General features: G+C 38.4%; 1 protein-coding gene across 3 annotated transcripts in view; it reads left to right on the top strand.

Moving 5' to 3' along the window:
* LOC114240890 (tyrosine-protein kinase transmembrane receptor Ror) overlaps nt 1-27,919 on the top strand; it is a 76,593-nt gene that overhangs the window by 42,763 nt on the left and 5,911 nt on the right. For 2 of the 3 annotated variants that reach the window (XM_089740223.1, XM_089740221.1), the window contains exons 2-4: nt 25,067-25,148; nt 25,663-25,806; nt 27,459-27,559. In XM_089740223.1, coding sequence (XP_089596349.1) covers nt 25,067-25,148; nt 25,663-25,806; nt 27,459-27,559 — 327 coding nt within the window. Of the gene's footprint in view, nt 1-950; nt 972-25,066; nt 25,149-25,662; nt 25,807-27,458; nt 27,560-27,919 lie in introns of those variants that run through there. The other variant, XM_089740222.1, reaches the window with a different exon arrangement.

Raw genomic sequence — 27,919 nt, 5'->3', positions numbered from 1 at the left:
CATGATATCAACATTATTAATTTCAATAGCTATCAGAGAAACGCTATAATAAACTTTACCTTATTATTCAATAAACAATGCTCGTACAGAAATTTCGAAATATGCCTACGTAGTAATATAATAGAGAAGACTTTTAAAATATTTAATGATATTTAGAAAAGTTAAACATAAACTGACTTATTACAATACGTTAACCACAACGCTAAAGTTGTTGTGAGTTAAAATGAATATAAGATTAAAACAATAATTTAGAAGGAAAATGTAAAACATGTATCGGCAGATCAAAGGCCACGGTAACCTTCGCGGATGATTTATTAAAAACAAACACTCGTTCAGCGCAGGAACGGGGCTTTACGGTTTGTCGGTATAATAAAAAGTGTTCTTTTTGACACCAATCTGGTGTTTATTATTCAGGACAAATGTGACCCATCCAAAAGTTCTTAGAGTGTAATATGACACCGCGCCGTCTGTCGACCGACACGGTTCGACCTGTTTGATCTACTGAGAGCTTTTTAAACTTTTTATGACGTTGTTTAGTGTCCTTAGGCGCCTTTATTGTTGAACAAACATATTTAAAATCCGTCGCAGCCGCAGCCCTAACGAACTTTTACATTGTGTTGACATATTTAAAATTAGTCCGTAGTTTTATATTTTATCTGTGCTATAATATTGTCGTGGCAAGTCATAAAATTTGTCTCGACGAATGTTAGATTATCCCGAGTTAAAATTCCATAATGTTTATCAGAAGCCGCATTAAAATTTGTTTTAGATAAAATTCTGATGATATGAATAAATAAAGTGAAGGATTATTCGTTTGAATCTGTTAATGCTTTTATTGATATGCTCTTGATATTTCAGGAAGATCTTTGTTATGTTAAAAAGCACTGTAGAGCGAGAGAGCGCTCCGACACATTAGGAAAATAGACAGAGCGCTTGTAGACGCGGGACGATGTTATGCAACAAATATGCAGGTACATAAATAACTAGCAAAGACCTCTCGACATGATCATTGATCAAAGTTATCGATCATAATTAATTGCTGTAAATAACTTTATCTAATTTAACCAATTAATGTGCATAGTCAACATACGAATGGCAGATTTATTTGTCACATAAGTGCACGTAGATATGATATAATTGCATTACAATTTTGCTAAACAAATAATGCGAACATCATATTTATGTCTCTAAGATAAACTTTAAATAGATTTTTCAATAAAATTGGTTTATTATTGTCCTGTTAAAAAATTGGTTTTATTGTTTATTCTTATTTTATTTTCAACTAGCTGACTCGGCAGACTTCGTAGTGCCTCAATCGATAAATAAAACACCTAAACTTTTGTATAAAATAAACTTAAAACAAACAAAAGGAATCCGTCCGGCGGGGGACACATCAAAGGAAAAACAATTATTTTTATTTAATTCCGAGCATTTTCATATTGATCTCATATTGATCAAAATTACCCAAATCGGACCAGCAGTTCTCGAGTTTTAGCGAGACTAACAAACAGCAATTCATTTTTATAGATATAACAGCCTGGCCACGGGACATTCGCCGATACGAATATTCGCGCGGTGCGAACGGCGAAGCGTCTAGCGACTAAAATAAGAGCATAGAAATGTACCTAACAAGCCACGCGCACGGGCGACCGGCGAAGCGACCGGCGAAATGTACCGAGCGAATCGCGCGATGCGGCGGGCGAGCAAAACAAATGCATGAATACGGACGGCGCGAGCCACGGAGTCGAGCGGTAGTCGCGGCGAATAGTACAGTGATTAAATGAGTTTAGTTGTTTTCGCCGCGAAAAATTAAAACCGAAATTTTTATATTTTTTATTTATTTTTTATTTTATATTTTTAAAGTCGTCGTGGCCTAACGGACGTCCGTTGCAATCGTGTTGAGCGATGCACCGGTGTTCGAATATCAGGCGGGTACCAATTTTTGTAATGAAATACGTACTCAACAAATGTTCACGATTGATTTCCACGGTGAAGGAATAACATCGTGTAATAAAAATGAAATCCTCAAAATTATAATTTGCGTAATTACTGGTGGTAGGACCTCTTGTGAGTCCACACGGGTGGGTACTACCACCCTGCCTATTTCTGCCGTGAAGTAGTAATGCGTTTCGGTTTGAAGGGTGAGGCAGCCATTATAACTATACTTGAGACCTTAGAACTTATATCTCAAGGTGGGTGGCGCATTTACGTTGTGGATGTCTATGGGCCAGTAACCACTTAACACAAGGTGGGCTGTGAGCTCGTCCACCCATCTAAGCAATAAAAAAAAAAATAGCTGAAATACTAGCTAGACCAGCTATTTGGAAGTCTAGCCACCCAAAGTATTTCTCGTACTTCTTGTGGAATTCTCCATCTATAGGTACACTCCGATTCTTATTCAAATCATGTACTTCACAATCTTTTCCAAATAATAGGTCCTGAACCAAAAAACTATTAATTTGTAAGCAATATCGAGATAATTTCGATATAGACATTTCGCTGTCGGACTTCCTTACTAGTCGCGGCGGCGAACGTGAGTACCCGTGGCCTGCAAACGGTGCTGCGCGAATGGTCGCCTCGTCCACCGCTTCGCTGTTCGCACCGCCGATCCCCGTGGCGAGGCCGTAAGATTTTCTTATTGTTTACATCGAGTTCTCAAATTAATAAAAATAAATTTGAATCACTTACGCTTTGGCTTTAATAGTGAATTGTTCAGTTTTGTATAGGAGTTCACGTTAAGCGGTCGGATTTTTAAATAAACATTTTTAATGATCGGCCCGCGCCTGTACTACCAGGTGCACGCAGGCGGCGCGCCCGCTCCCCTCCCACCATCAACGAAGCCACCGACTTCTTCTTTTGTTACCAAAAACAGTAACCCATTTATTTTTGAGAATCACAATTTCCTTCCTACTACTATTATCAACTCACGATTTTGAATCATTCCATTCAAGACAGGAACCGGAAAAAGCAACTTACATTCATTTTATATACGGCCGGATCACATTCTCTTGTTTATTGATACGTGTCCTTTGGGACTTTTTGGCGAGAACGCGAGGAGTAAAGTTGTGTGATTTGTTTTATTTTGTCTATTTAGTGTTTCTTCGCGTTTAAATGTGTAATAAGGGTGGTTTATTAACTGTTTAGTATCTGTGAAAGTGCACAAATGTGAGAAAATGAAACAAAGCCGCTGAACGTAACTTCTCTGTCCTCTAAAAAGTCCACTGAAAAAGTCTCAGTAAATGACCACCATTTTACTGAGATTATATTTCATCCCATATCATCTTATCTCATTTAATTTCGTTTTTATTTCATTTCATTTCAAGTCATGTTTCATGTTAAACAACGTCATTTCATTTTTTCATTTTTTATATGAAAAATGATATTATGACATTTTTCATATAAAATGATTTCATTCAAATTAAAATTAAAATAAGAATTGAACTAAAGGTCTTAGTTACCAGGTCAAAAATCCCTTAAAAAATACGTGTCCTTGACTTAACTTATTCTTCAAATCATTGCTAACACAGCAGCTGCATAAGACTCATAGGATTGCTTGCTGTTCAGTAACAATCTGTGGTGTCATCAAACTACTATGGAAATAGAAAAACTAACGTAATTTTTTTTTTTTAATATCTTAATGCCGTCTGTCATATTAAAAGTTCACGTCAAAACAATTTCCTCATTTGACCTCATTTGATTTTTATTGAACGTTAATTTTCCTCTTTTTTTTTTTAATTGTTGAATGTTTTTTGTTAGTTTTTATTTGCAGTTTTTTTATGTTCATAGTTTGTACATCTCTATTGTTATTGTAATATTTAATAAATAAAAGTCAGTCTCTGACGACTTCACAATCGACCATGCAAGCCATACAAGTTGCATTCACACCCAAAAGGGTGAATTCGATAATATTATTATATTCATTTTTTCTATTTTAGTTAAATTTTAAATGTGTGTAGATTTTATCCAATCGTGTTAAACTAATAAAAAATAACAATAATAAAATTGAAAGTACACGCGATTAATCTTTTTTCTTTGTGAGTTTAATATCCATTTCATATAATGTGCTTTTATGGCAAAGACAAGAGTTCTAGAATAACTGGTACGATTTCTATTCAAAACTATGTCACAATAAAAATCACCGGTCAATTATTGTTCGTCAAAAGTTTTAACAATACCCTTCATTTGTATCTTTGTTTGTTGGATCCCGTAGGTGTTGAAAATAGTAATTTGACATATTGTTTTCTCTAGCCGTGCTGTTTGATTGTTATTTATTTGGTGATCAATCAATATACGACGTGGGTGCATTTGTCGAGTAAGATGGACCACGAATGTACTATTTTGACGAGCTCGGTCTCAGTATAATACAACGGCTGCCCTACCTTTCAAACCCAAACGCATTACTGCTTTACGGCAGAAATAGGCAGGGTGGTGGTTCCTACCTGTGCGGACTCACAAGAGGTCCTACCACCAGTAATTACGCAAATTAGAACTGCGGGTTTGATTTTTATTACACGATGTTATTCCTTTACCGTAATCGTCAATCGTGAACATTTGTTATGTACGTATTTCATTAGAAAAATTGGTACCCCGCCTGCGGGATTCGAACACCGTTGCATCGCTAGATACGAATGCAAACGTCTTATCCTTTAGGCCACGACGACTTCAGAAGGTCGACTTTAGGTGACACTCGATCTCACTCTGACACTCCATTACTTTCATCACAAACCGTAACAATTTTTTTTTTCGCTGACGTTAGGTACATTGTGTAGGTCTAGTTGGCGACGTCTAAGAGATATCGTTCGGTTCATGATCTCCTTGAATTTGCGCTGAGCTTATATATGCCAGTACCAGATGGTAAGTACAGGGTAATTCTTCCAACGTCATATCCGCTATTCAGAGACCACATCTTGTGTCGCCAATATCATGTACGTGGACTCATTATATCGCTCCCCCTCTGCGCCTCGCCTCAGGAGTAAATAGATATCTCAGTTAATCACAAAGCCCTGTAATATCCTGTATTACAAATCGATAACGAGATTATCTTTGCAATATCTCTTTAAAATCCATTCTTCCATCGTAACATATTTTATAACCAAATAATTTAGACTAGACGAAATAAACGTCTATTGATTGAGAAATGTTCGTTGCGATCTAAGAAATAAGAATATATATACAGATTCTGTTACACGCCCTTTACGTGAAAGTATGATCGTAAATCTGTATTATATTACGATTGTTATGAAATATTCACAATATAACTATTCGGTTATGATTTGAAGAATATCTCTAGTGTTACTTATGTATGGTTTGGATGTCGGAGTCGATCGGTCGTATGAATGAATTGATTATTCATTATGTGAGTTTCGTTTTGAAAAGTTTTAAAGTTTTTATATTGTGGCACAATTCGTTTGGAATTTTATTGTCGGTTGAGCAATAAACAGCACAACACTAAAATTGTCAATAAAAAGATTTATTTTAAGTTTTAAAATGCATTTTAAGCCACTACGCACTATATATCCATAAATACAGTCACGTAGGTATATTTTACTAGTGGTATTCTTAGTTAATTGCTCTAGAAAACTAGAAATAAATACGCCCTCCCTATTCTGCCGCTGGGTAATACGTTTCGGTTTGAATGGTATGACATTCGTCATGCCGTACAAATGATGATATCTATGAGCTCTGTAGTGGTGCATCAGGTGGACTTTGAGCTCTTTCACAAGACTATACAATAAAAAAAATATATTAGAGACACGGACGACTGTCCCATCGTCCAAATCTGTCTGAGTAACTATTTTGCAGCACAAGCCGAAGAGATGACGGTCATTACGTGTGCAGTCACACATTACTACTATCCACAAGTAAAAACATTAGTTTGATATAGCTCAATGTATAATAGTATAAAAAAATATATAATAATAGTATATATATAGTATAGTATATAAGAATAGTATATATTATTTAATATAATAATAGTATAATAAAATTAAACTCGCGAAATAATAATTTGCGTAATTACTGGTGGTAGGACCTCTTGTGAGTCCGCGCGGGTGGGTACCACCACCCTGCCTATTTCTGCCGTGTAGCAGTAATGCGTTTCGGTTTGAAGGGTGGGGCAGCCGTTGTAAACTTATATCTCAAGGTGGGTGGTGCATTTACATTGTGGATGTCTATGGGCTCCAGTAACCACTTAACACCAGGTGGGCTGTGACCTCGTCAACCCATCTAAGGAATAAAAAAATTTTTTTTAAATATTTTTCATTCGTATGAAGAAGCTAAAAAATAGAGCGATTCTTGAATAGCCTCAAAAGACACATCTTTTTTCCGATACGGAATTACGGCGAGAACTTATTCAAGGTCCTAATATTAAAAAAAAAACACGTTAAAATATAGTTACGGAACGTAGGGAACAAATATTCAAAAATTTGCATGTAAAACAGACGGTACAGTGTAACAAATCACCGACGTGTTTCACAATCGTCTCCCTCATTGTTTAAGCTGAAATTGTATGAATAGTGCGACATATATTAAGTGTATAATCTATGAGTGCGACGTTACGTGGACATATGATTAGTTTCGTAGCGCGACGTCCGATAATGACCCGGCTAGTTAGTACCTGAGCATTACGAAACAAAAGAAAAATAATATTAGAATGTAGTCTATACGACATTGAAACAAAAGACGAATTTGAATATTGCTTAACCTGACGAACTCGACAATGGAAATGGCCGTAGAGTGCTAAGCTGCACTATGGGAAGCCACATGGTCCATGGTGTAGGGTAGTCTTAAATTTGGTCTCTGATAATCACTTTTTTTTTATTGCTTCAGTGGGTGGACGAGCTCACAGCCCACCTGGTGTTAAGTGGTTACTGGAGCCCATAGACATTTACAACGTAAATGTGCCCACCCACTTTGAGATATAAGTTCTAAGGTCTCAGTATAGTTACAACGACTGCCCCACCTTTCAAACCGAAACGCATTACCGTTTCACGGCCGAAATAGACAGGGTGGTAGTACCCGTGCGGAAAGTGATGTCCAGTTTAATAGGATAGAATAATAAGAGCGCCAATCAAATATAATTAAAAAAAAGTTTTTTTTTGTGTGTAAATTGTGTTTCTGTATTTGATATTCGAACTTTGTTGAAAAATAACCTTAGAGTATTTTCGTTATTTATACGAAACTTACAAAAAAACTAATCTTTATTTAACTATTATAGTGAAACTCGATTACGCTTCATTGTTACTGTCTGTAACTAATATGCTTTACAAAAATTACAAATATATGTAAGCTTGAGGGTAGATATTATCTTGTTGAACACCGAGTAAAACGAAGTCACCTTTGGTTTCTGATTTAATCAACAATATGTTAACTTGACAATTCACTTTAACACTTGTCCAACTTTAACCAGTACGTACAACAGTCACTGAATCACACAACGTAACAACGATATAGTAAGTGCACCGGGCAAACGCAGTCGAACGAATGTTCATTTCAAGGCACGTTCCGCCTTTTTATACTAGCCGGCGCAGCTGGCTTATGAGTCACTTCTGTTGCAGCTGTTGTTTACGAGTGGAACGACACGGCCGGCGCACCTGGCTTGTGTGAGTCACTCCTATTGCACGTGCTATATAACATAAATATCGTTAACGCCGTCACGGCCATACTGACGTGCGCGCATTCTTATGGTATGTCTGTGAACAACAAACGTGTTCGTTCATCCTGACATTAACGGATGCAACTTAAAACGTGGTCTATGATATTAACAATCTAGTACGGTTCGGTTCGCATAATTCTTCAGAAAATCCTATACTGGCTATAAATAACCTTCAGACTGCTTACATACCTGGGCCAGTTAATTTAAAACTCTTCAGGTATGTAAGTATGTCCCTTTTAACTTAGACCGGAATTGTTATCCCTTCAGTTTTTCGAACTGGACCGGATAATGCTAGACCGAATCGCAATCCCTGCAGCTAATTGTTGTGGCTAATCTGGATGAAAATCCCTATAGCCAAGCCATTGGACCGGACAGACCCTTCAATGACTTCACACTTTCTTTTTTTTTTTTTTTTTTTCTCTTTTTTTTTTTGCTAGTCCGGATTAACATCTCTCTAGCCACATACAATTCTCATTTTTTTTTTTTTAATCTGCGTGTACGGTAGCGTTTGTTAAAACATTTCTTAAACCAGAACATTTGTACGGAATTTCTTCAGAAATAGTGCGAGACCGACCATCGTTTTCTACATTTCCAACACCTGCACCTGAGGTGCCTGAGCTTTACAGACATTGTATCACTACCCACAGACTATGTTTGCTGTATCGCTATTTGCGGACAAAAATGTCGCTTCTATTGTCAGTGATAGAGTCGTCATCATTAAGATCAGTTTCATGAACAAGATTAATTAACCCATCTGTGTACGCCGTCACGTCATCGTCACTATAATTTTCAGAAATTTCTAGTAGGCCTGACGGGCCTCGAGGTATTTCACGTAAGTTTTCATGGGGAAATTTGTACACTCTATTAGAACTATTTACATGTCTCAATTTATACCTATCGTTTTCCAAAACTGCAGTAATGTTGAAGGGACCTTTACATTTTCGGTCAACTTACGAAAACAAAATCCCCAGCGGAAAAGAGGTTGACTTTAGCTTTGCCTCGACTAAACCAAGCTTCTGTTTGTGCCCCTTTTTTTTTATGTTTTCGCCGGTCTTCGACCGTGCTAAATCAAGATCTAATCTAGAGGGATTATCACTCTGTTGAAACTTTAAGATATTTCAAGTGAACTACCCTGAACGGCAAACGTCTATTCTATTGGAGTAAACCCTGTTACTCGACAACGTGCACTATTAAGGGCGAGTTGAATATCCCCTAAGTGCTCTTGCCATCATGATTGGTCTAAGTTACTTTCAGATCAAAGAGTGACTTGTTCATGAAACCGCTTACCATTGAATAAATTACTATGACTTTGTTTTATAAGACTACATTCTGACCCTGAATGGAACATAAAGGGGAAGCCAAAACCACTTATCTGTAACACACTGAAGCTCTGGAACACACGTTGATGTCTCTGGTTGCACCTGCCACAGCACCTGGAGCAGTGTCGTTTTTCTTCTTGTAGCGCATGGAACACCCAGAAGCTACATGACTCGCATCACCGCACACGTAACAGCTGACTTGCAGGCGAGAGCCGGGCGCCCACGGATGAGGAGGTTGTTCAGGTTTTGCTGGAATATCGAAAAAAGTTTGAGAGCAGTATCTGTCGCAACACCCTTCGGCACGATGCCCAGGTTTTCCGCAGAAATGGCGGCTTCCACGGAAAAAAACTTCGAGAGCGTTTTGGTTCTTTATCAGGATCTTCGTTTTTTCTTTTGAGGGTAAAGCCACGTAATGTGTGAAATAGACGATTTTTTGTGGTAATAACGACAGAGTTCAATTCCCGACGGATTCGTTCATCACACTGCGACAGTATTGATATAACAAATCCGGTGGCTATTTGTTCTGGCACATTAGCGTCGGGAATCTTCTTTATAAGTTGCCATAGCCGGATACCGGCTTCAGCTGGTCCCTTTTTGCTTTCCATTTCAAATTTAATAACCAGGTCGAAGTGGTCTTGCATCATTAGATAATTTTGTCAGCATCTCTTTAATAGTAGGCCAGGATATCGTACCAGGCTGTATTTTTGCGAGGCAAGTAGCAGCTCGAGCCTTAAGCGAATGTGTGAGAGTCAAAATTAAATCGACACCATCCAATACTTCAACTACTTTAAACGGCCCTTTAAACTTCGTATCTAATTTCGTTTGATTATGCTCTTCGTATTAATGTGTGGACGAGCTCACAGCCCACCTTGTGTTAAGTGGTTACCATAGACATTCACAGCGTAAACGCACCACACACCTTGAGATAGAAGTTCTAAGGTCTCAGTATAGTTACAACCGCTGCCCCACCCTTCAAACCGAAATACACCACTGCTTCACGGCAGAAATAGGCAGGGTGATGGTACCCGTGCGGTCGATGGCACTATACGGAGCACCCGTCTGGTGCCACGTCCTTACCTACGAGAACGTCGCCGCGCTGCGACGCCGGCAGCGCGCGATCGCAGTCAGAGTTATTCAATGATACCTCACAGTCTCCTACGAGGCGGCGCGCCCTAGCGCAAGTGCAGCCGGAGCGCGGGGGCTCCAATATCGGCAGTCCGTGCTGGAGGCGTGGTCTCGTCGTTTGGCGGACCCGTCGGCCGGCCTCCGTACCGTCGAGGCGATCTGCCCGGTTCTCGCGGACTGGGTGGGCCGCGACCGCAGAAGTCTCACCTCCGGCTACCTGTGCAGACTCACAAGACATTTTACCACCATGCAAACTTCTTACCACAACAAATCTTACCAGCCACCACGCAAACTACAATTTTACGGGTTCCACCTCTCTTACACGATGTTACTCCCACACTGAGGAAGCCAACCGCGAACACATGTCAAGCACGCACAAGCACGCACTTCACCGGAAAAACCTGCATCCGCCAGCGGAACCCGAACACCGCCGCATCGCCAGACACGAACGCACCGGACGTCTTATCTTACAGGTCACGACGACTTCAGATTTGTCAATTTTTCTTCCCCACGGAAACTTGCTTGCTTTCTTGTTTGCTTGCTTGCTGGAGCCCGAAGTCATCGAACGTGTAGTGTTATTGGTATTGAATCGAGTAGATTCTAAAATTTCAGCGACAATTCACAGTCTCATGTCCTGGTTTACTGTACTAGTGCCATGTAACTCTAGCAGTAGTCATTGGCTTAAAAACGATTCGTGTCGGAACTACCCACTCGTCATGACAGATCCATTATTGCGATCGAAGTTTCACTTGAGATTTGCACTTGCCTTAATTTCTTGCAATAGCTTGTTACGTGTTGTATTTCCGTTAGTAAATGCCATGTGATGAAGTCGACAGTCAAACTGGGCAACATGAGCCAGAACGTAAGATGTGACGATTTCTTCGTGGCTCAGATCTTCCATCGAGGTAACAGAGACGTTATTACACGACTTACGTATGCTGCATTCACGCTCTTGTGGCGTACCACTACTAGTATTCTGATCTGCATCATGTTTTTTTTGCTGTACTTCGAACATGTTCAAACACGTCACGCCAGTGAGAGTAGAGTCCTGATCTCACTTCTGATGTAAGCTTGAGGGTAGATATTATCTTGTTGAACACCGAGTAAAACGAAGTCACCTTTGGTTTCTGATTTAATCAACAATATGTTAACTTGACAATTCACTTTAACACTTGTCCAACTTTAACCAGTACGTACAACAGTCACTGAATCACACAACGTAACAACGATATAGTAAGTGCACCGGGCAAACGCAGTCGAACGAATGTTCATTTCAAGGCACGTTCCGCCTTTTTATACTAGCCGGCGCAGCTGGCTTATGAGTCACTTCTGTTGCAGCTGTTGTTTACGAGTGGAACGACACGGCCGGCGCACCTGGCTTGTGTGAGTCACTCCTATTGCACGTGCTATATAACATAAATATCGTTAACGCCGTCATATACTAATCTACAATATAAAATACTTCTCAACAAAAACGACTCAAATGCCACGTATGTAAATATCGACGCTTGAAAGGCAATCCTGACTAAGCGACAAAAGTAGGTAAAATGAGTTAGATACACCATTGGAATCGTCTGATTTTTCTGCGTCATTTAGTATAGGTTTCATCACTCTGTGACGTGTTTTATGTCGCTTAGATATGGTGTGATTTTCATAAAAATGCAGAGTTTTTTCCTACCAAACGACAAAAAAAAAGTTATTTTAGAGACATCCTGCAGTTAGGACATTTTAATAATAAGGTATTATTTACTTAGTCAGTTATGCATGTTTTGAAATTTTCATTTGTTTGTATTTATTTATTTTTACTTGTTATGAAATTTTTCTTTGAAACCACTTAGTAGATTGTACCTATACAAAGTAGTCGTAATTGGTACAGTTATACAATTTAACTTGAAACAAAATGGAATAATATTGAATCTTAGATAGTTTTACTTGTTTATCATAATATCCCTTTCCATCCGTAAATATTTGTACATGACAGCATTTCTAATAACTACGTCGCCTAGATAATTTTACTTGATTAATTTCAATGGTTACTTTTGGCGCTTAGTTATGTTTACCCGTAAACAAAATATAATTTTTCGTCGCTAAGGAACTGCGCGAGTTTAAATACGTCGCGTGGGTATGCGCAACTAGTCGCGTACCACGTTTTGGCGGGCTGGTAAAAGGTGACATTCGTAAGCTGGGCGTCGCTTAGTAAAGTCGTTTGTCACATTATTTTGCATTTTGTTCCCATGAGGAAGATGTGAAGCACCAAATAAGACCAAAGAAAAGACTATAGATTCCGTAAAAAGAGATATCAAAAGTTTACAAAGTCGTCGTGGCCTAAAGGATAAGGCGTCCGGTGCATTCGTATGTAGGGATGCAACGGTGTTTGAATACCGCAGGCGGGTACCAATTTTTGGAATGAAATACGTACTTAACAAATGTTCACGATTGACTTCCCCGGTCATCGTTCTCGTCGAACCCGTCGAACCGAAATTAACCCACAGACACAGCCCACTGAGTTTCTCGCCGGATCTTCTCAGTGGGTCGCGTTTCCGATCCGGTGGTAGATTCTGGAAGCACTGCTCTTGCGAGGGCCAGTGTTAGCAACATCGTCAGGTTTGAGTCCCGTGAGTTTATCTACTAGTTAAAGTTACGCTGATACATCTTGTGAGTCAGCACGGGTAGGTACCATCACCCTGCCTATTTCTGCCGTGAAGCAGTAATGGGTTTCGGTTTGAAGGGCGGGGCAGCCGTTGTAACTATACTGAAAACTTAGAACTCATATCTCAAGGTGGGTGGTGGCATTTACGTTGTAGATGTCTATGGACTTCAGTAACTACTTAACACCAGCTAGGCTGTGAGCTCGTGATCTGAGCACTAAAAATAAAAAATACCAGCGGTACCTTCGCATTACTATCGTCAAGATTCGAGCAAAGTTTACGTTTCTGAAGAAATTAGAAATATCTCTAACTTAAACAAACTATACAAAAAGCACAACATAGATCAGGGCATGGATATTGTAAGCGAGAGAATTTTTCGTAAAATATTCCAAAATAATTTCAACATCGGATTTCATTTACCTAAAAAGTCAAGTGTCTAAAGCGTCTTCACTACCAAAAAAATGAAAAATCCTGAAAAACTATAGTGAAAAGCAATAACATGAAACAGAAAAAGAAGAAAGCTATACCCGTTTTAGAGCCCACAAAAATATACACCGAGATGATACGTCATCTCATATGCTAATTTCGGAAAAAGTACTCAACACGCCTTTTGCACAATCTATGCTTTTGTATTATGCTCGTAGTAGGAAACTAGCCGTATATAATTTTTGTGTTTATGAAACGGAACTCGTAATGTTTTTTGTTACTACTGGGATGAAAGTGGCAAGCGTGGCGCCAATGAGATTGCAACTATTTTACATAAATATATTCAGTCCATTGATGCTAGAAGAAACGTTACGCGATTACTTCTCTATTGCGACTGTTGTCCAGGCCAAAACCGGAACCATACGGTATTAGCAATGTTGCATTCATCATTACAGGAGTGCGATATATTTGCACTCCTGTAATAGGAGTGCAAATATATCGCACCTAGGCAAGATTCATCGCCTTTTCAGGTGGAAAGACTGAGCTATGAAGATTTTTATAAATGGGATAGTATTAGTGATAAGTAGGTACTTCCAAGGCAAGATCCGTGTTATGACTTTCCAAAAATACAAGCAAAGCGTTAAATACAAAACATCTATGAATGCTTCTGCATCATCTTTTGATGTCGAAGTTCAGCCTAAAATCAAGTTATCACTGACATCTTGTTATAGGTCTCAGTTACCCATATCAAAAGCCAAATATGATGATTTGCTCAAAATTCGCACTGACAAAGTCATTCCTAATTGTCTTAAACAAGAGTTTCTGAGCATTCCACGTGCACGACATTGCACGATATTGAACATTGTGATTGATTAACAAAAAATAACAAGATCTCATGTCCCATATCTATCGTATGCCTTTGGAGAGTGATTAAATTACAATTAAATTACAAAAAAATACAAAAAGGGACGCAGTACAACGGACGCCATTTTTTGCCTGCGCCAATTGTGCGAAAAATATCGCCGTGCAAGTAAAAATGTGCACATGGTGTTTGTTGATTTAGAAAAAGCGTATGATAGGGTTCCCCGTGAGGTTTTGTGGTGGAGCATGAAAGTGAAAGGAGTGCCAGGGAAATACCAACGGCTTGTTCGAGCTATGTACGGTAGAGCTAGTACGTACGTACGCTCCGCAGCTGGCGATAGCGACGAGTTCAGTGTGGCGGTAGGCTTACACCAGGGATCAGCTTTAAGCCCTTACCTGTTCATCCTAATAATGGATGCCCTAACATCGGACATACAGGAAGAGGCGCCTTGGTGTATGCTGTTCGCCGACGACATTGTTCTCGTTGGAGAGGAAGGGCCTGAGATACAGAGGAGATTGGCAAAATGGAAAGAAAGGTTGGAAAACGTGGGTTTGAAGATCAGTCGAACAAAAACCAAGCACATGTTTTGTGATTTTGGTGGTTCTTCAGACTTCACGCCAATCGCCTTAGATGGTGTATCCCTGCCAGTCTGCTCCGACTTCAAGTACCTCGGCTCTATACTCCAGAACGACGGCAACATAGACCGGGACGTCACAAATCGAATAAACGCTGGTTGGATGAAATGACGACAGGTCTCTGCAACAGCATGCGATCGTAGAATGCCCCTTCAGCTCAAGGGTAAAATTTACAAAACGATCATTAGACCTGTCGTGCTGTATGGATCTGAGTGTTGGGCGACGAAAGTTAAGCATGAAAGAGGAGTGCTTGCGGCCGAGATGCGAATGTTGAGATGGATGTGTGGAGTGACAAGAATGGATAAGATAAAGAATGAGTATATCAGAGGAAGTTTGAAAGTGGCCCCGGTAAACAACAAATTAAGGAGCAGACGGTTAGCGTGGTATGGACATGTGATGCGTAGAGAGAAGATGCATGTGACTAGGAGATGTATGGAAATGGTAGTGCAAGGTAGAGGGGGAAGAGGTCGACCGAAGAAGACATGGATGGAGTGTGTGAATGACGATATGAGAGAGAGAGGAGTGAGTGTTGAGATGACGGCTGATAGAAGAGAATGGAAGAGAAAAATTAGCTGTGCCGACCCCACATAGTGGGATAAGGTGGAGAAAAAGAAGAGTGTTAAGTTTGGTTATGTTCAATACCAGAATACAATTTATTATTTGTTTTTGTTGTTGATTTACTCTGAAAACTAGAGCTCTTATGAGTTTTAATAATTCTCTATTGTTTTTAAGACTGATGAGGCAATAACTAGATTTTGGTATTATATTGGAATACACTACAATGTGATATGGTTTATTTATTTAATATTGTATAAAATATAATAGTAATAGCGTGATTTTGTTACAAAAAAAGATATCCCTATTGTTTCTTACAATAAATGTTTATTCATAAATGTCTCGCTCTTTTGGTTTCGCTCTTTTGCATGATTTATCAAAGTAATTTATTACATTTTAGTTCAATTCTTTACACTTTCTACATGCTTTAAAAAGTGGAATAGTATTTAGATACATTTACTCGATTTGTTGTGAACTATGGGATCACTTTAGTCCAATATACCCAAAACGAAACTGTAAGCTGTGCGAATTTGTCTAACTTTACATGTTACTGAAAATCTTTCAACGATAGCTCATATTGTTTTACATGTTACTCCAAATCTTTCAATGCTGGCTTAGATAATTTTACTTGTGACGAGAAACCTTTTATATAAAATTCAGATAATTTTACCTGTTTATCAAATTATGGACAATATATATAAGCGACAATAACTGCTATATACACAAATGATAGGCAATAACCTTTAAGTATATTCGATGGGCAAAAAAAAACTATATCTAGGTCTATTAAAATAATTTCAATCCTACAGTTAGATTCGTTATAATAATTTTTTTTCCAGATATTACAACTTTAAATTGCTCTACTGTAAAGTTCACTCATTGTCGCTTAGTCATGTTTGCCTTTCAAGCGTCGATATGTATATATGCTCCGTAATGGCCCTATGCCAGTACTAACAACAACAATATAAAATTTCATCTATAGCAAAAGAAATTTAGATATAAGAAAAATGAACAGTCCAACTGTTATTATATCTTAATGGTAGAGATTTATTACTTACCGATTTGAGTTACGTGTGCCTTTATAGGAACATAATTTACGTTTTTTGACACGTATGTTCCACTCGAACAATAAACAAAACTTTAAAATCACCTTTGTAAACAAACCTCACAAACATCTGTAGGTAGCGATCATATTTCTCATTAAATTTATATAATAGTAGAATAAAAACTTCTTTAGTTCAAAGCGTCATTGTGAGACTGCATTACACCTTACCGTTTAAGTGTACTTACCGTATGTATCTTATTCATATGAAAACAAAAAGAAAACAGATATTTCACTATTACCAAATATTACATAAGTAAAGGCGTTGTTTTAATTTTTAGACATCAATGAGACTGATTAATTTAAAATGTACTAGCTACCCAATGCTAAGCCGGGTGATGGTAGACCGCGTTCCCCCGACCGCTCTGGGGGAAGGTGTAACGCGGCGCCATCAAAGCGGGCCCGCTGAACGAGGGAACCGGTGGTCGTGTCGCTGGCGGCCACCGGTCCGGCGTCCGTGGGACGGTGGGATGGATGTAATGTGCTCTGCGTCAACCCTGTCCCGCCGTTTCAATAGCCCCGACTGGGCTCCGGCCCGGTCCGAGGTAGGGCGCCGGTTGTGAGCGGCAGGAGTTTTTAGTGAGGTTCAACTCCCACATACCCCACCTGCCGCGCGGGTGGGGATCCGGCGATTTTCTCCTGTGGAAAAAAAAAAAAAAAAATCTACCCAACGCAACGCTAGTCGAAAACTCGGTTATCGCCAACCCTATTTAACGAAAATTAACAAAATCAACCGAGCACTGCTATTCATTCATTATATCAAACTTGGTCTTCCGAAAAAGAGGCCAGATAAAACTTTTAGTTTTTGTTTGTTTACTTTATGTCCATAAAAACGCCCAACGTATCACGGAAAACAATATGTGGTTACAGCAAATCCGATCTGACGTTGATAAATAAACATAAAATTTAAAATATCGATACTTCACTTAGGTAACGATTTATCGTAACTCTGTACCTACTGAAGAGCAGGCAGTCCTTCATAACGTGTCCAAAATAACTCGAAAGAAACATCTCGAAACGTTTTTCAGATAACGAAGCGCCCTCGAATTCACATACTTTTTATTTTATTGTTTTATTTAAAATAGTTTGAGTGGTTTTAATGCTCATTACTTAAAGTCGTAAATTCTTTTGTTTGTACGGTATTTTAACTATCAATTTTATTATTCTAGATAAACAAGATCGTGCCTTGATTGCAATGACACAAGGGTCGGCTTCTCGATGCTAATTAATTAGTTAGAATGTTATGCAAAAGCATGCAAAGTTAATTAAATTGAAAATGTATTTTAAATTAAGGTAATCCATTGTTTGACATGTAAACAATATACACATGTTTGTTTGTGTTTGATTTGTTAATGAAGCTTTTGTTCTTGTAAATTTCAAATAATACTTAATTTTTGTCTCCTTTTTATTATTATTTTATATTTTAAAAATATATGTATTAAAACAAAGGTAAATAAATAGGTAGGTAGTAAAATAGGTAGACCTAAGGAAAAATGCATGGATTGCATTAAAGACGATATTATGTGTAAGAGGGGAGTGAGCGAAGCAATGGTATATGATAGAAGAGTATGGAAGGAGAAAATATGTTGCGCCGACCCTAGGTGACTGGGAGAGGGGCAGAAGAATGATGATATATTAAAACAAAACTTTTTTTGTAATTGACATAAGTCCAAAAAAATTAAAATTGGGTAGTTTTAAGCATTTATGTGTGTTGTCTATAGTTTTAACTAAGTGTTTTTCAGTGCAAGTTGCCGGGAAGGATCTGAACATAAATAATTAATTATTTAAATCAAACCTAGAAATTACCTGTGTAAACGTGAAGGTAATTAGCGTGTAAGCAGATACACACGTCAACAAATCGTGCATCTACATATTTTACAATTAATTACCTTTGTCAATGTTGTATGTCTTACTTTTAAAATATAAAAGATATATTGAAAAACGTGCTGTTAAATGTTATTACTTCAAATACTTATAAAAATATAAAATTCGATTTTTTTTAGTATTCGAGTAAAAATTCGTGACTAATTGTTAGTGGAAACTGTTACGCGCTTGGGTTCACGATAAATAAAACTATTCACTGAAATACTAATTAAAACTCAATAACACGGCATATAAGGTGGACTTCACAATTCGCAACTAACTTCTTTCGCTTCGCTACAGGTGATCCCTTCGTTGTTTCACTTCTAATAGAGCTGCCTTCGTTTTTTTTTTATCTAAGCTAGGAGCTTTTAGAACCAGCCAGCGAACCGAGCGAGTAGGTGAGCTCACGATGCTCTAACCTGAGAATGTTGCTAACACTAACCCTAGCAAGAGCAGTGCTTCGCAGAATCTACCACAGGATCGGACACGCGACCCCCTGATAAGGTCCGGCGGGAAACTCAGTGGGCTGTATCTATGGGTTAGTTTACTCGCCGAACCCTTCGTCGCAAGCAACAGGTTCGACGAAAACGTTAACCGGTACTTGAAATACCTAAAAGCACTGTCAGTGGATCGAAAGGATCTGAAATAACGTGTTTAGGGCCTGCCTTAATGTCGTCTATGCAGCGCCTTTATAGTCGCTATGACTTTGTCTACAATTTTCCAGAACATTTCCGATAGTACCTACTACTCGTTTCAACATTTTTTCCAATTTGACAACAGATGACATTGCTCATACCGGCATAACAATATCTTAGACGGCCAACGACATAGATATTAAATTATATATAACGTGCGATTATACTGTAATTGAGACTTAAGATACTGTGATTGAGCCTTAAGGCAAACTACAAATTTTCTTAGTGATTGCGTAGTAACGCATGTTAATGGACTCCTAATAGGTCCTTTAAATAGGTAAAGGAAAAATTTATCTATTCCGTGACAAAGGAATAATCTAAAAAAGTTAGGCTTAAGAGTTTTTTAAACTGTGCTTAAATAACTCCTTTGACATGTATAGTATTATTATTCGCATAAATCAAAACTAGTTTAATAGTTCGAATCGAATCTTCGAATCAATCGAAACTTTGAAGGAAAGATAGATAGAAAATGGAGATCTTCCGTGAAGTTAATACTTAAGGTGTTAGGATATCTACAGGAAAAAATACTCCTGCTTCATACAGAGAATGCTCACCAAAGCAAATTCAAAGCTTACCGCGCAAAATGATGTTAAAGTTTCAGTATTATTAGATGTTCTAGTCGAACTAAATTACTCGTACATTATAACTCGAATGACAAGCCAATGTATAAAATTTGATTGAAATGTTTTCTATCCACAGGAACAGAAAGGTTTATTTATCTGTTCTATGTTAATTACATAACTGTGGCCTAGCCTTTTTCTGAGAAATTATCGAACTTCCAATAAAAAATCTTCTTTGAACTAAATAAACACAGACAAATTTTTAAATACAAATAATAAGTTTATTTGAGTAAAGTGCAATATGAGTTTTTTATTTCGGAATCACAGGCACAGATGTTTTCCCTTCAATTCGGAATGCGTGCGGTCTCACAACAGACCGTATCTGTCAAAATTAATTCCCGGATATCCACGATTTCATCTTTTAACAGACTTCAAGAAGACGCTTTCAATTCAGACAGTATTTTTATTGTAAATTAAACATTTTCACTTTAGAACTGATCCTAATGTCTGATACAGATCTCTATTGGAACATTGTTAGGATAAGATGTCATCAAATAATTCAGTGAAAATCTCTAGAAATACATACTACGAAAAATACTTCACACGAATACACGGTACATAATCGACTTGTGCAAAAATTATTCCGATTTCCGTTGTTGAATTTCGATCTAAAATATTAGAAAACTAATGATGTCCTATTTTGATTTACCATCACATCATTATAATAAGACTGAAAATAACATTACTCTAACATGATTTTCGTTTAAACATGAACAATATGTTAATGGGATATCAATAAAATTGCGACACTTAATTCATATGAAAATTCGTTCTGATTGATAGCAATTAAGTTATTTATAGTTTGTATTAAAATGTTGAAACGCAGCGATAATAAATCCCACGGAGCGGGCGGGGCTGCAATCAAAGAAAATAAATACTGAAAGGTTTAAGTTTCATTACAAGTTTATGCTCCATAAATAAATCATTGCAGTGAAACATTACGCTTACTAGGTAGACGAGTATTACGGTGGTGTCGGTAAGATTTTATGTCACGCAATATTCCGGAAACGTACCTAACATGCCTGCCTAATCGGATGTTAGCTTCAAATTTTAAACTTTAATTACCTACGGTTCTGGAATAGCTGCTTTCATGGACTGTGCGTTTCTAAAGATCTTTCTTGCCACGTACCATCCGACTCTCCGACTCTGGAATGACCTCCCCTCCGTGGTATTTCCCGACCGCTATGATATATCCTTCTTCAAACGAAACTTATGGACTATACTGAGCGGTAGGCACCGTCTTGATAATGCACCTGGAATTGCTGTCGTCCATGTCACACAAAAAAGAGTTAAATAAAAAAATGACATTGACCAAATCTTAACACCATCAAATTTACCTAACATTATTTATACTTCAAACGTATTCGAAAATACCTAAATTGAGATTTAATGACTTCACTCAAGCCATGCGTGCAGTCGCTTTTTGCAGCATATTTGAATTTAGAATAATAAATCGTGGAGAAATATAGGAAACATATTAAAACTTTCGAAGTCGTCGTAGCCTAAAGGATAAGGCGTCCGGTGCATTCGTATCTAGCGATGCAACGGTGTTCGAATCCTGGGCGGGCATACCCGATCCTGTAGACCGAATGGTAAACAGTCGACGTCGCCCAATGCACATCATTACGGATCCTCTCGATCTATTAACGGTGCTTTTAGGCACCACAAGCACGAAGGGCTAGACGAGCGAATTAACCCATAGACACAGCCCACTGAATTTCTCGCCTTTCTCGGATCTTCTCAGTGGGTCGCGTTTCCGATACGGTGGTAGATTCTGCGAAGCACTGCTCTTGCTAGGGTCAGTGTTAGCAACACTCCGGTTTGAGTCCCGTGAGCTCATCTACTAGTTAAGCTTACGCTGAAATAGCCTCTCAAGGCTATCAGCTTTGGTAGAGAAAAAAAAACCTAGGCGGGTGTAAATTTTTCTTGAAATACGTACTTAACAAAATTAAATGTTTACGATTGACTTTCACAGTCAAGGAATAACATCGTGTAATAAAAATCAAACCCGCAAAATTAAAATTTGCGTAATTACTGGTGGTAGGACCACTTGTGAGTCCGCGCGGATAGGTACCACCGCCCTGCCTGTTTCTGCCGTGAAGCAGTAATGCGTTTCGGCTTGAAGGGTGGGGCAGCCGTTGTAACTATACTGAGACTTTAGAACTTGTATCTCAAGGTGGGTGGCGCGTCTACGTTGGAGATGTCTATGGGCTCCAGTAACCACTTAACACCAGGTGGGCTGTGAGCTCGTCCACCTATCTAAGTAATAAAAAAAACGCAAAGACAATGTCAAAATAATCACATCAATCAAAATAAAAAATAAAATAATAATGTCTACAGAAAGGAAAATCCCTTCTGTGGACTTATGAAACAAAAAAAAAATATCGAATGATAATACTTTTACAGCCATGGTATTTGTATAATTCTTTAGATAGCTAATGAGTTTTAATATGTAATGCTCATTACATATATGTATATACCTAGTCAGGTCATAAATTCTGTCACATGTTTAATGTAAAATAATTGAAACAAGTTTATTCATTATGTAACCATTCATATACCAAAATGAACTTAACAAAACATAGATTCTTATGACACTAAAGTTTATCCAAAATGACCTCCGTGATTTTGAATACAGGCCTTCAATCTGCGCGGCCAGTCGTCTATCGCAGCACGAACGAGGTCCATGTCAATATCGGCGGCTGCCTTAATCAAGGATATCTTGAGTGACTGCAAATTGGGATGAGGCTTTGAGCACGCCTTTTCCTCCAAGTGTTGCCATATCTTGTAATCTAATCCGTGACCTGGCCCCCTAAGAGCTAGGGGTCCCACCCGTTTTGTGCGGGGAGAGACCCAGACGTGGGGTGGCGTGCTTTGCACGCTCACCCGCAGTAGGAAGCCGGGTGATGGTAGACCGCGTTCCCCCGACCGCTCTGGGGGAAGGTGTAACGCGGCGCCATCAAAGCGGGCTCTCGGCCCGCTGAACGAGGGAACCGGTGGTCGTGTCGCTGGCGGCCGCCGGTCCGGCGTCCGTGGGACGGTGGGATGGATGTAATGTGCTCTGCGTCAACCCTGCCCCGCCGTTTCAATAGCCCCGACTGGGCTCCGGCCCAGTCCGAGGTAGGGTGCCGGTTGTGAGCGGTTCAACTCCCACATACCCCACCTGCAGGCGCGGGTGGGGAGCCGGCGACTTTCTCCTGTGGAAAAAAAAAAAAAAAAAATCTTGTAATCTAACGGATTCAAATCTGGACTGGAGTAGGGCCAGTCTTCGTGCCGGATGAAGTCGATTTCACGCGCCGCCAGCCAGTCTTGTGTGCTCTTCGCTCTATGAGCTGGCGCTGAATCTTATTGGAATACCCAGTGCCTGTTATTGAACATGGTATGAGAAACAGGTTCCACAAGGTTCGTCAGGACTGTATTTTGATACACAACTGCATTCGTTTTTACACCTTTCTCACAAAAATGTACCTCTGTTAAGCCCCAATAAGAAACTCCCAACCATACCATGAGCGAGGATGGAAAATGACCTCGTTGGACACGCGGAATATGGTTGCTCGCTTCTTCACTACTGTGTGCGTACACCATATCATTTTGTTTGTTTTAGCTCTCTTCTACGGTAAAAATTTTTTCATCCGAAAAAAGAATTTCCCGATATTTTTTTCCCGCGTACCGCTTCAACAAAGCGCGGCATCTCTTCAGTCTCAGGTCCATTAGACGAGCATTCAAACGATGTCCTGTTTTCTTCGATATGCCCGAAGCCCTAAGTCTTCATTTAACACCCTTTTCACCGTGGTTCTGCTTAACCCCATCTGAAGGGCCAACAGTTTCTGCTTACGTTTGGGATTTCTTTGAATTCGCGCCTTCACAGCTTTTATCACTGCTGGAGTCCTAACAGATCGAGGGCGACCACTTCTTGACCTTTCATCTACACTAAAGTCTTCATTGTATCGTTTGATGGTACGATAAACGAGTCTTTTGGTTATATTCAAAATTTTCAGTATGTTAAAAATTAGAATTGGCGCGTAACCACAACGATGCAACGCAATAACTGCAACACGGTCTTCTTTAAGCGTCCACTCCATATTTAAAAATGAGTAAAAATTCTAAAAGTATACATTTTTATTTTCATGAACAATTCGAAATTCGAATTCAATAAACTTTTTTGTGGCCAGCATTCTAAAAGAAAAGTTTTTACTGTGTGACAATACTTATGACCTGACTAGGTATATAGTATAGTCTTAGTATGATGGCTTTACAGTGTCTAATGTATAGTCTACGTGATGACGGTTATTTTTTTTTTCTTCTTAGAGTTGAATTTTAGATAAGATTGTTCGTGGCATATTTATTAAAAAAATGCACGAAAACGAAGCAAGAGTTGGACCAAGAACGACCAAGCACTGAACCCCCTGAACGAAATCAATAGAAATAAAAAAAATGTTTTCGTTTCCTCTATTTACATTAAATAGATTTATATATTTTTTTTTATTACGTATATAAAATGTACTTAAAAGTTTGAGGCTCTTACTTTTAGAATAAAAAATGTTGCCAAAATCATGCTTCTTTCTAACCAATTTTAAAAAAGAAGTAGGTCCTCAGTTCGACTATTTTTTTAGTTCTTCTCTACTTAGACCAACTAAGGCATGTTTCTTACGTCTTTTCTGTGGATATTGTCTTTACATTGTACGCCGTGACCACCGGAAAGATGTCCACAGAAAAGGCGTATTATAAAAAAACTCTTGCGCAAAGAAGTTAACTTTGAAGTTAGAAGTCAATCAACATATTTTTCATTTACTTGTACTAAATGCTCATATAAAAACAATAAATATACATTTTTATGTAGAATATTTACATGTCTATAATTGGAACAGGATAGAGCACTTGATCTTTTACGTTTATGTGTGTTTTGGAATGAAAAATATATTTTCACTCGCACTGGAATTGAAACAACAAAATATCAAACGCCGCGCCGGAATGACCACTATTTAGTGTTGCCAACAGTTAAAAATATAAACTTGATGATGTCGAATAAATAAAATTTGGTGTCGTTTTATCGTGTCCACAGAAAAGACTTCATTTCATATAACCATAAGTGTATTGGATTTATTGTATACAGATAGTAACTATATATTTGTTTTATTCTCAATATCTTTAATTTAATGCTTGTATTACAAGTAAATACTTTTAATACATAGGGTACTTCAACTATTTTTAAACATGGCTCAAACATTATAACTTCGGTTTGTAACAGTCCACAGAAAGAGATTTTTTGAAGTTTAATGCCATCAAAATGAATTTATGAAATGTAATATTTTACAAGATACGATTGACATGAGTAGTAATATACCTAGTACCTTTACGATTTAAATGCTTTCAAATATTCATCAATTTGCTCTTTTAGATGATACATTGCTATAACACTTTTTTTACCCTTTTTGTGTATGAACTAGGCTCCGGTAGTAAAAGGCAATTAGAGTGTACATTTATGTATAAGTTCACACTGGCTACAAGCTCGTTCGCTTAACTTCTTAGGTGATTAATTATAATGCTCATCATTTCCTACAGAGGCATCGGGGCCATGAAGAAAATCTGACGAGGTTTGCCAGAGATGAATCGAATCTGGAAGAAAATTCGGAGCCACGACCAAGTAATGCATTTTTATTTCATTCTGAACTTCGAAGTGAACGTTTCAAGGCTAGAATTATTAAATCATTATCGTTTACCACCAGCATGGTAACGGTTACGCATCGTCATAAATTCTCTACGGTTTCTGCTCCCGTTTCCCTGTTTTTTCTTTTCACGTGTATGTTTTATTTTAGTATGAAATATTACTACCTTGATTAAGAAAACAGGCTTACATCTGTTAACCGGTTACCAGAGCCAAAGACAAGGCATCGTAAATTTCGCTACTTTAAGGTTATAAATAAAAAAATCTGTTGTCTAAGGCATTACAGTAAGGGTTCGTAACTTACTACAATGCAATTACAGTAATGTTTTCACCGTGACCATGAAAACTGTAAAAAATTCAGAACGTCAGATACAATATAATTAAATGCGAAACGCGAGATTAAACCGTAAGTTTTAATTATGCCTCCAACTCACGAAAACTGAAGAAAGCACCGTAGAACTATAACAATAAAGTCCAATTCGTCGTTTTCCAGTTAAATACTTTCAAGGAGCTTGCAAGCCGATGTCCTGTGGAGAAGAAGCTGCGTGTACGGAATATAACAGTACCGTTCATTTCTGTTGGTGCACGACCACCGGAATGCCCATTACTGAGGACTTGCAATGCCCAAGAAGTCCAGGTATGGCACATTACTTGTCATATAATACTCATGAATAGACTTTTTTTTTCTGCCCTGAAGCAGTAATGTGTTTCGGTTTGAAGGGCGGGGCAACTGTTGTAACTGTTCTATACTGAGACCTTAGAACTTATGTCTCAAGGTGGGTGGCGCATTTACGTTGTAGATGTCTATGGGCTCCAGTAACCACTTAACACCAGGTGGGCTGTGAGCTCGTCCACCCACCTAGCAAAAAAAAAACTTTCTATTTATTTATTGCATAGAATGAACAAACTCACAGTCGATCTGGCTTTGAATGGCCAGTTAATCGACTTGAGATATGAGAAGTCTCAGTTATAGAGTATAACAGCCGTTTGAAGGGTGAGTTTTTTTTTTATTGCCCGTGTAAGCAGATGAGCATACGGCCCACCTGATGCTGAGTGGTTACCATCGCCCATGGACTTCAGCAATGCCAGGGGCAGAGCGAAACCGCTGCCTATCGTTAAGTACTCTCCACAAGCCTCGTTTGAAGAAGGATATGTCAAACAGATACGACGACTGCTTCGGAGTACCTATAGGGCTCACCAGTGCAGAGCTGTAATATGCGCTGTAAAAATTTAGATAAACCAAAAGATAAGTAGGTATATCCAAATATATTCGGACCGAACAAACGAATTGCGTCTAATAATAGTGTAATTATTTTTAAATTGAAGTACGTTCAAGCTTAATGGATTTGAGATGCACTTGAAGATGATTGGCGGCGGCCTCACGTTCGAACCACACCTTAATTATTCTGTTGAAGCCTTACAATCATAAATACCCATATCTGTGGCATACATTTCTTATAGCTTTTTTTATTGCTTAGATGAGTGGATGAGCTCACCGCCCACCTGTTGCTAAGTGGTTACCGGAGCCCATAGACATAAGCTACGTAAATGCGGCCACCCACCTTGATACATAAATTCTAGGACTCAGTTACAGTACAACGACTACCTTTCAAACCGAAACGCGTTACTGCTTCACGGCAGAAATAGGCAGACACCTATCCGTGCGGGCTCACAAGACACCGTATCATCAGTAATTTTATTGTCATACTTGAACCGACGAGATAAGCATCCGATGTTAAGCAGTTACCAGAGATATCATAGTGTGAGGCGTTATTTTTTGGAAAATAAGGTCGAAATCTCAATGACACTGAATCAGCAGCTATACAACCTCTAACCTGTAACGTTTGACTGCCTCTCATCAGTTATAGGTATATAGTAGTAACATATAAAAATAGAGGTCATGGCATGGCTACTCATGATGGTTTAGAAATCGTTTGGAGCTATGATAGAAAAAATAGTGGAATCGAACAACTACACAATTGCATTATGACGATGCTTGTAGCTGAAAGTAAGTTTTGTACTTTTTGACGAAGCGTGTTGCTGATAACTCTGTTTCTATAATCTGACGAAGCGTGTTGCGGATAATAACATGTAGGTATTTTTAGGTTAAATTTATGTCTTAAGACTTAAATCAATGAGTTGAGAATTATAGTTCATGTTAATAAACTATTAATAATTGCATAAAGACTATAATAAACCGGACGACTTACTTATTCGGCCACGTTACGAAGAAGAATTATAGTGGTGAATAGCGATTAAAAAAATTCAAAAACAATTATTGTTTTCCAGTGACGGCAACTCCTAAACCGATCCATAATGTGATTCCGCCGCAGACTCGCACCACTAACACATTCGACGGAAGAAACGCGCCTTCACCGCCAACTGCTCAAGTAAGTTCATCCATCATAATTAGTACATATTTAACTTCTTATCTGTGCAGCCTTTATTTTTTATTATTATATCTTGTAGGCCAACCAGCTTATAGTTCACCTGGTGTGGACAGCCCATAAACGCTCATTTGAAACAGAATCTATATATTAATACGTGAAGCAAAAACTTTGTACCCCTTTTTACGAAAATTGCGCGGACGGAGGAGTATGAAATTTCTCACACTTATAGAGAATATAGAGTAGGAGTGCACAATGCTAATATTTTTTTTAAATAATGCATAAAATATACTTTAAATCAATAAAGAAAACATTACACACACTACCTTTACCACTACATTACACATGTATTTGACACAACAC

Source organism: Bombyx mandarina, chromosome 04, assembly GCF_030267445.1.
Source record: "Bombyx mandarina strain Sakado chromosome 04, ASM3026744v2".
Taxonomy (NCBI): Eukaryota; Metazoa; Arthropoda; class Insecta; order Lepidoptera; family Bombycidae; genus Bombyx; species Bombyx mandarina.
The sequence above is the reverse complement of the archived record's forward strand: the minus strand, read 5'-3'. Positions and strand labels throughout refer to the sequence as shown.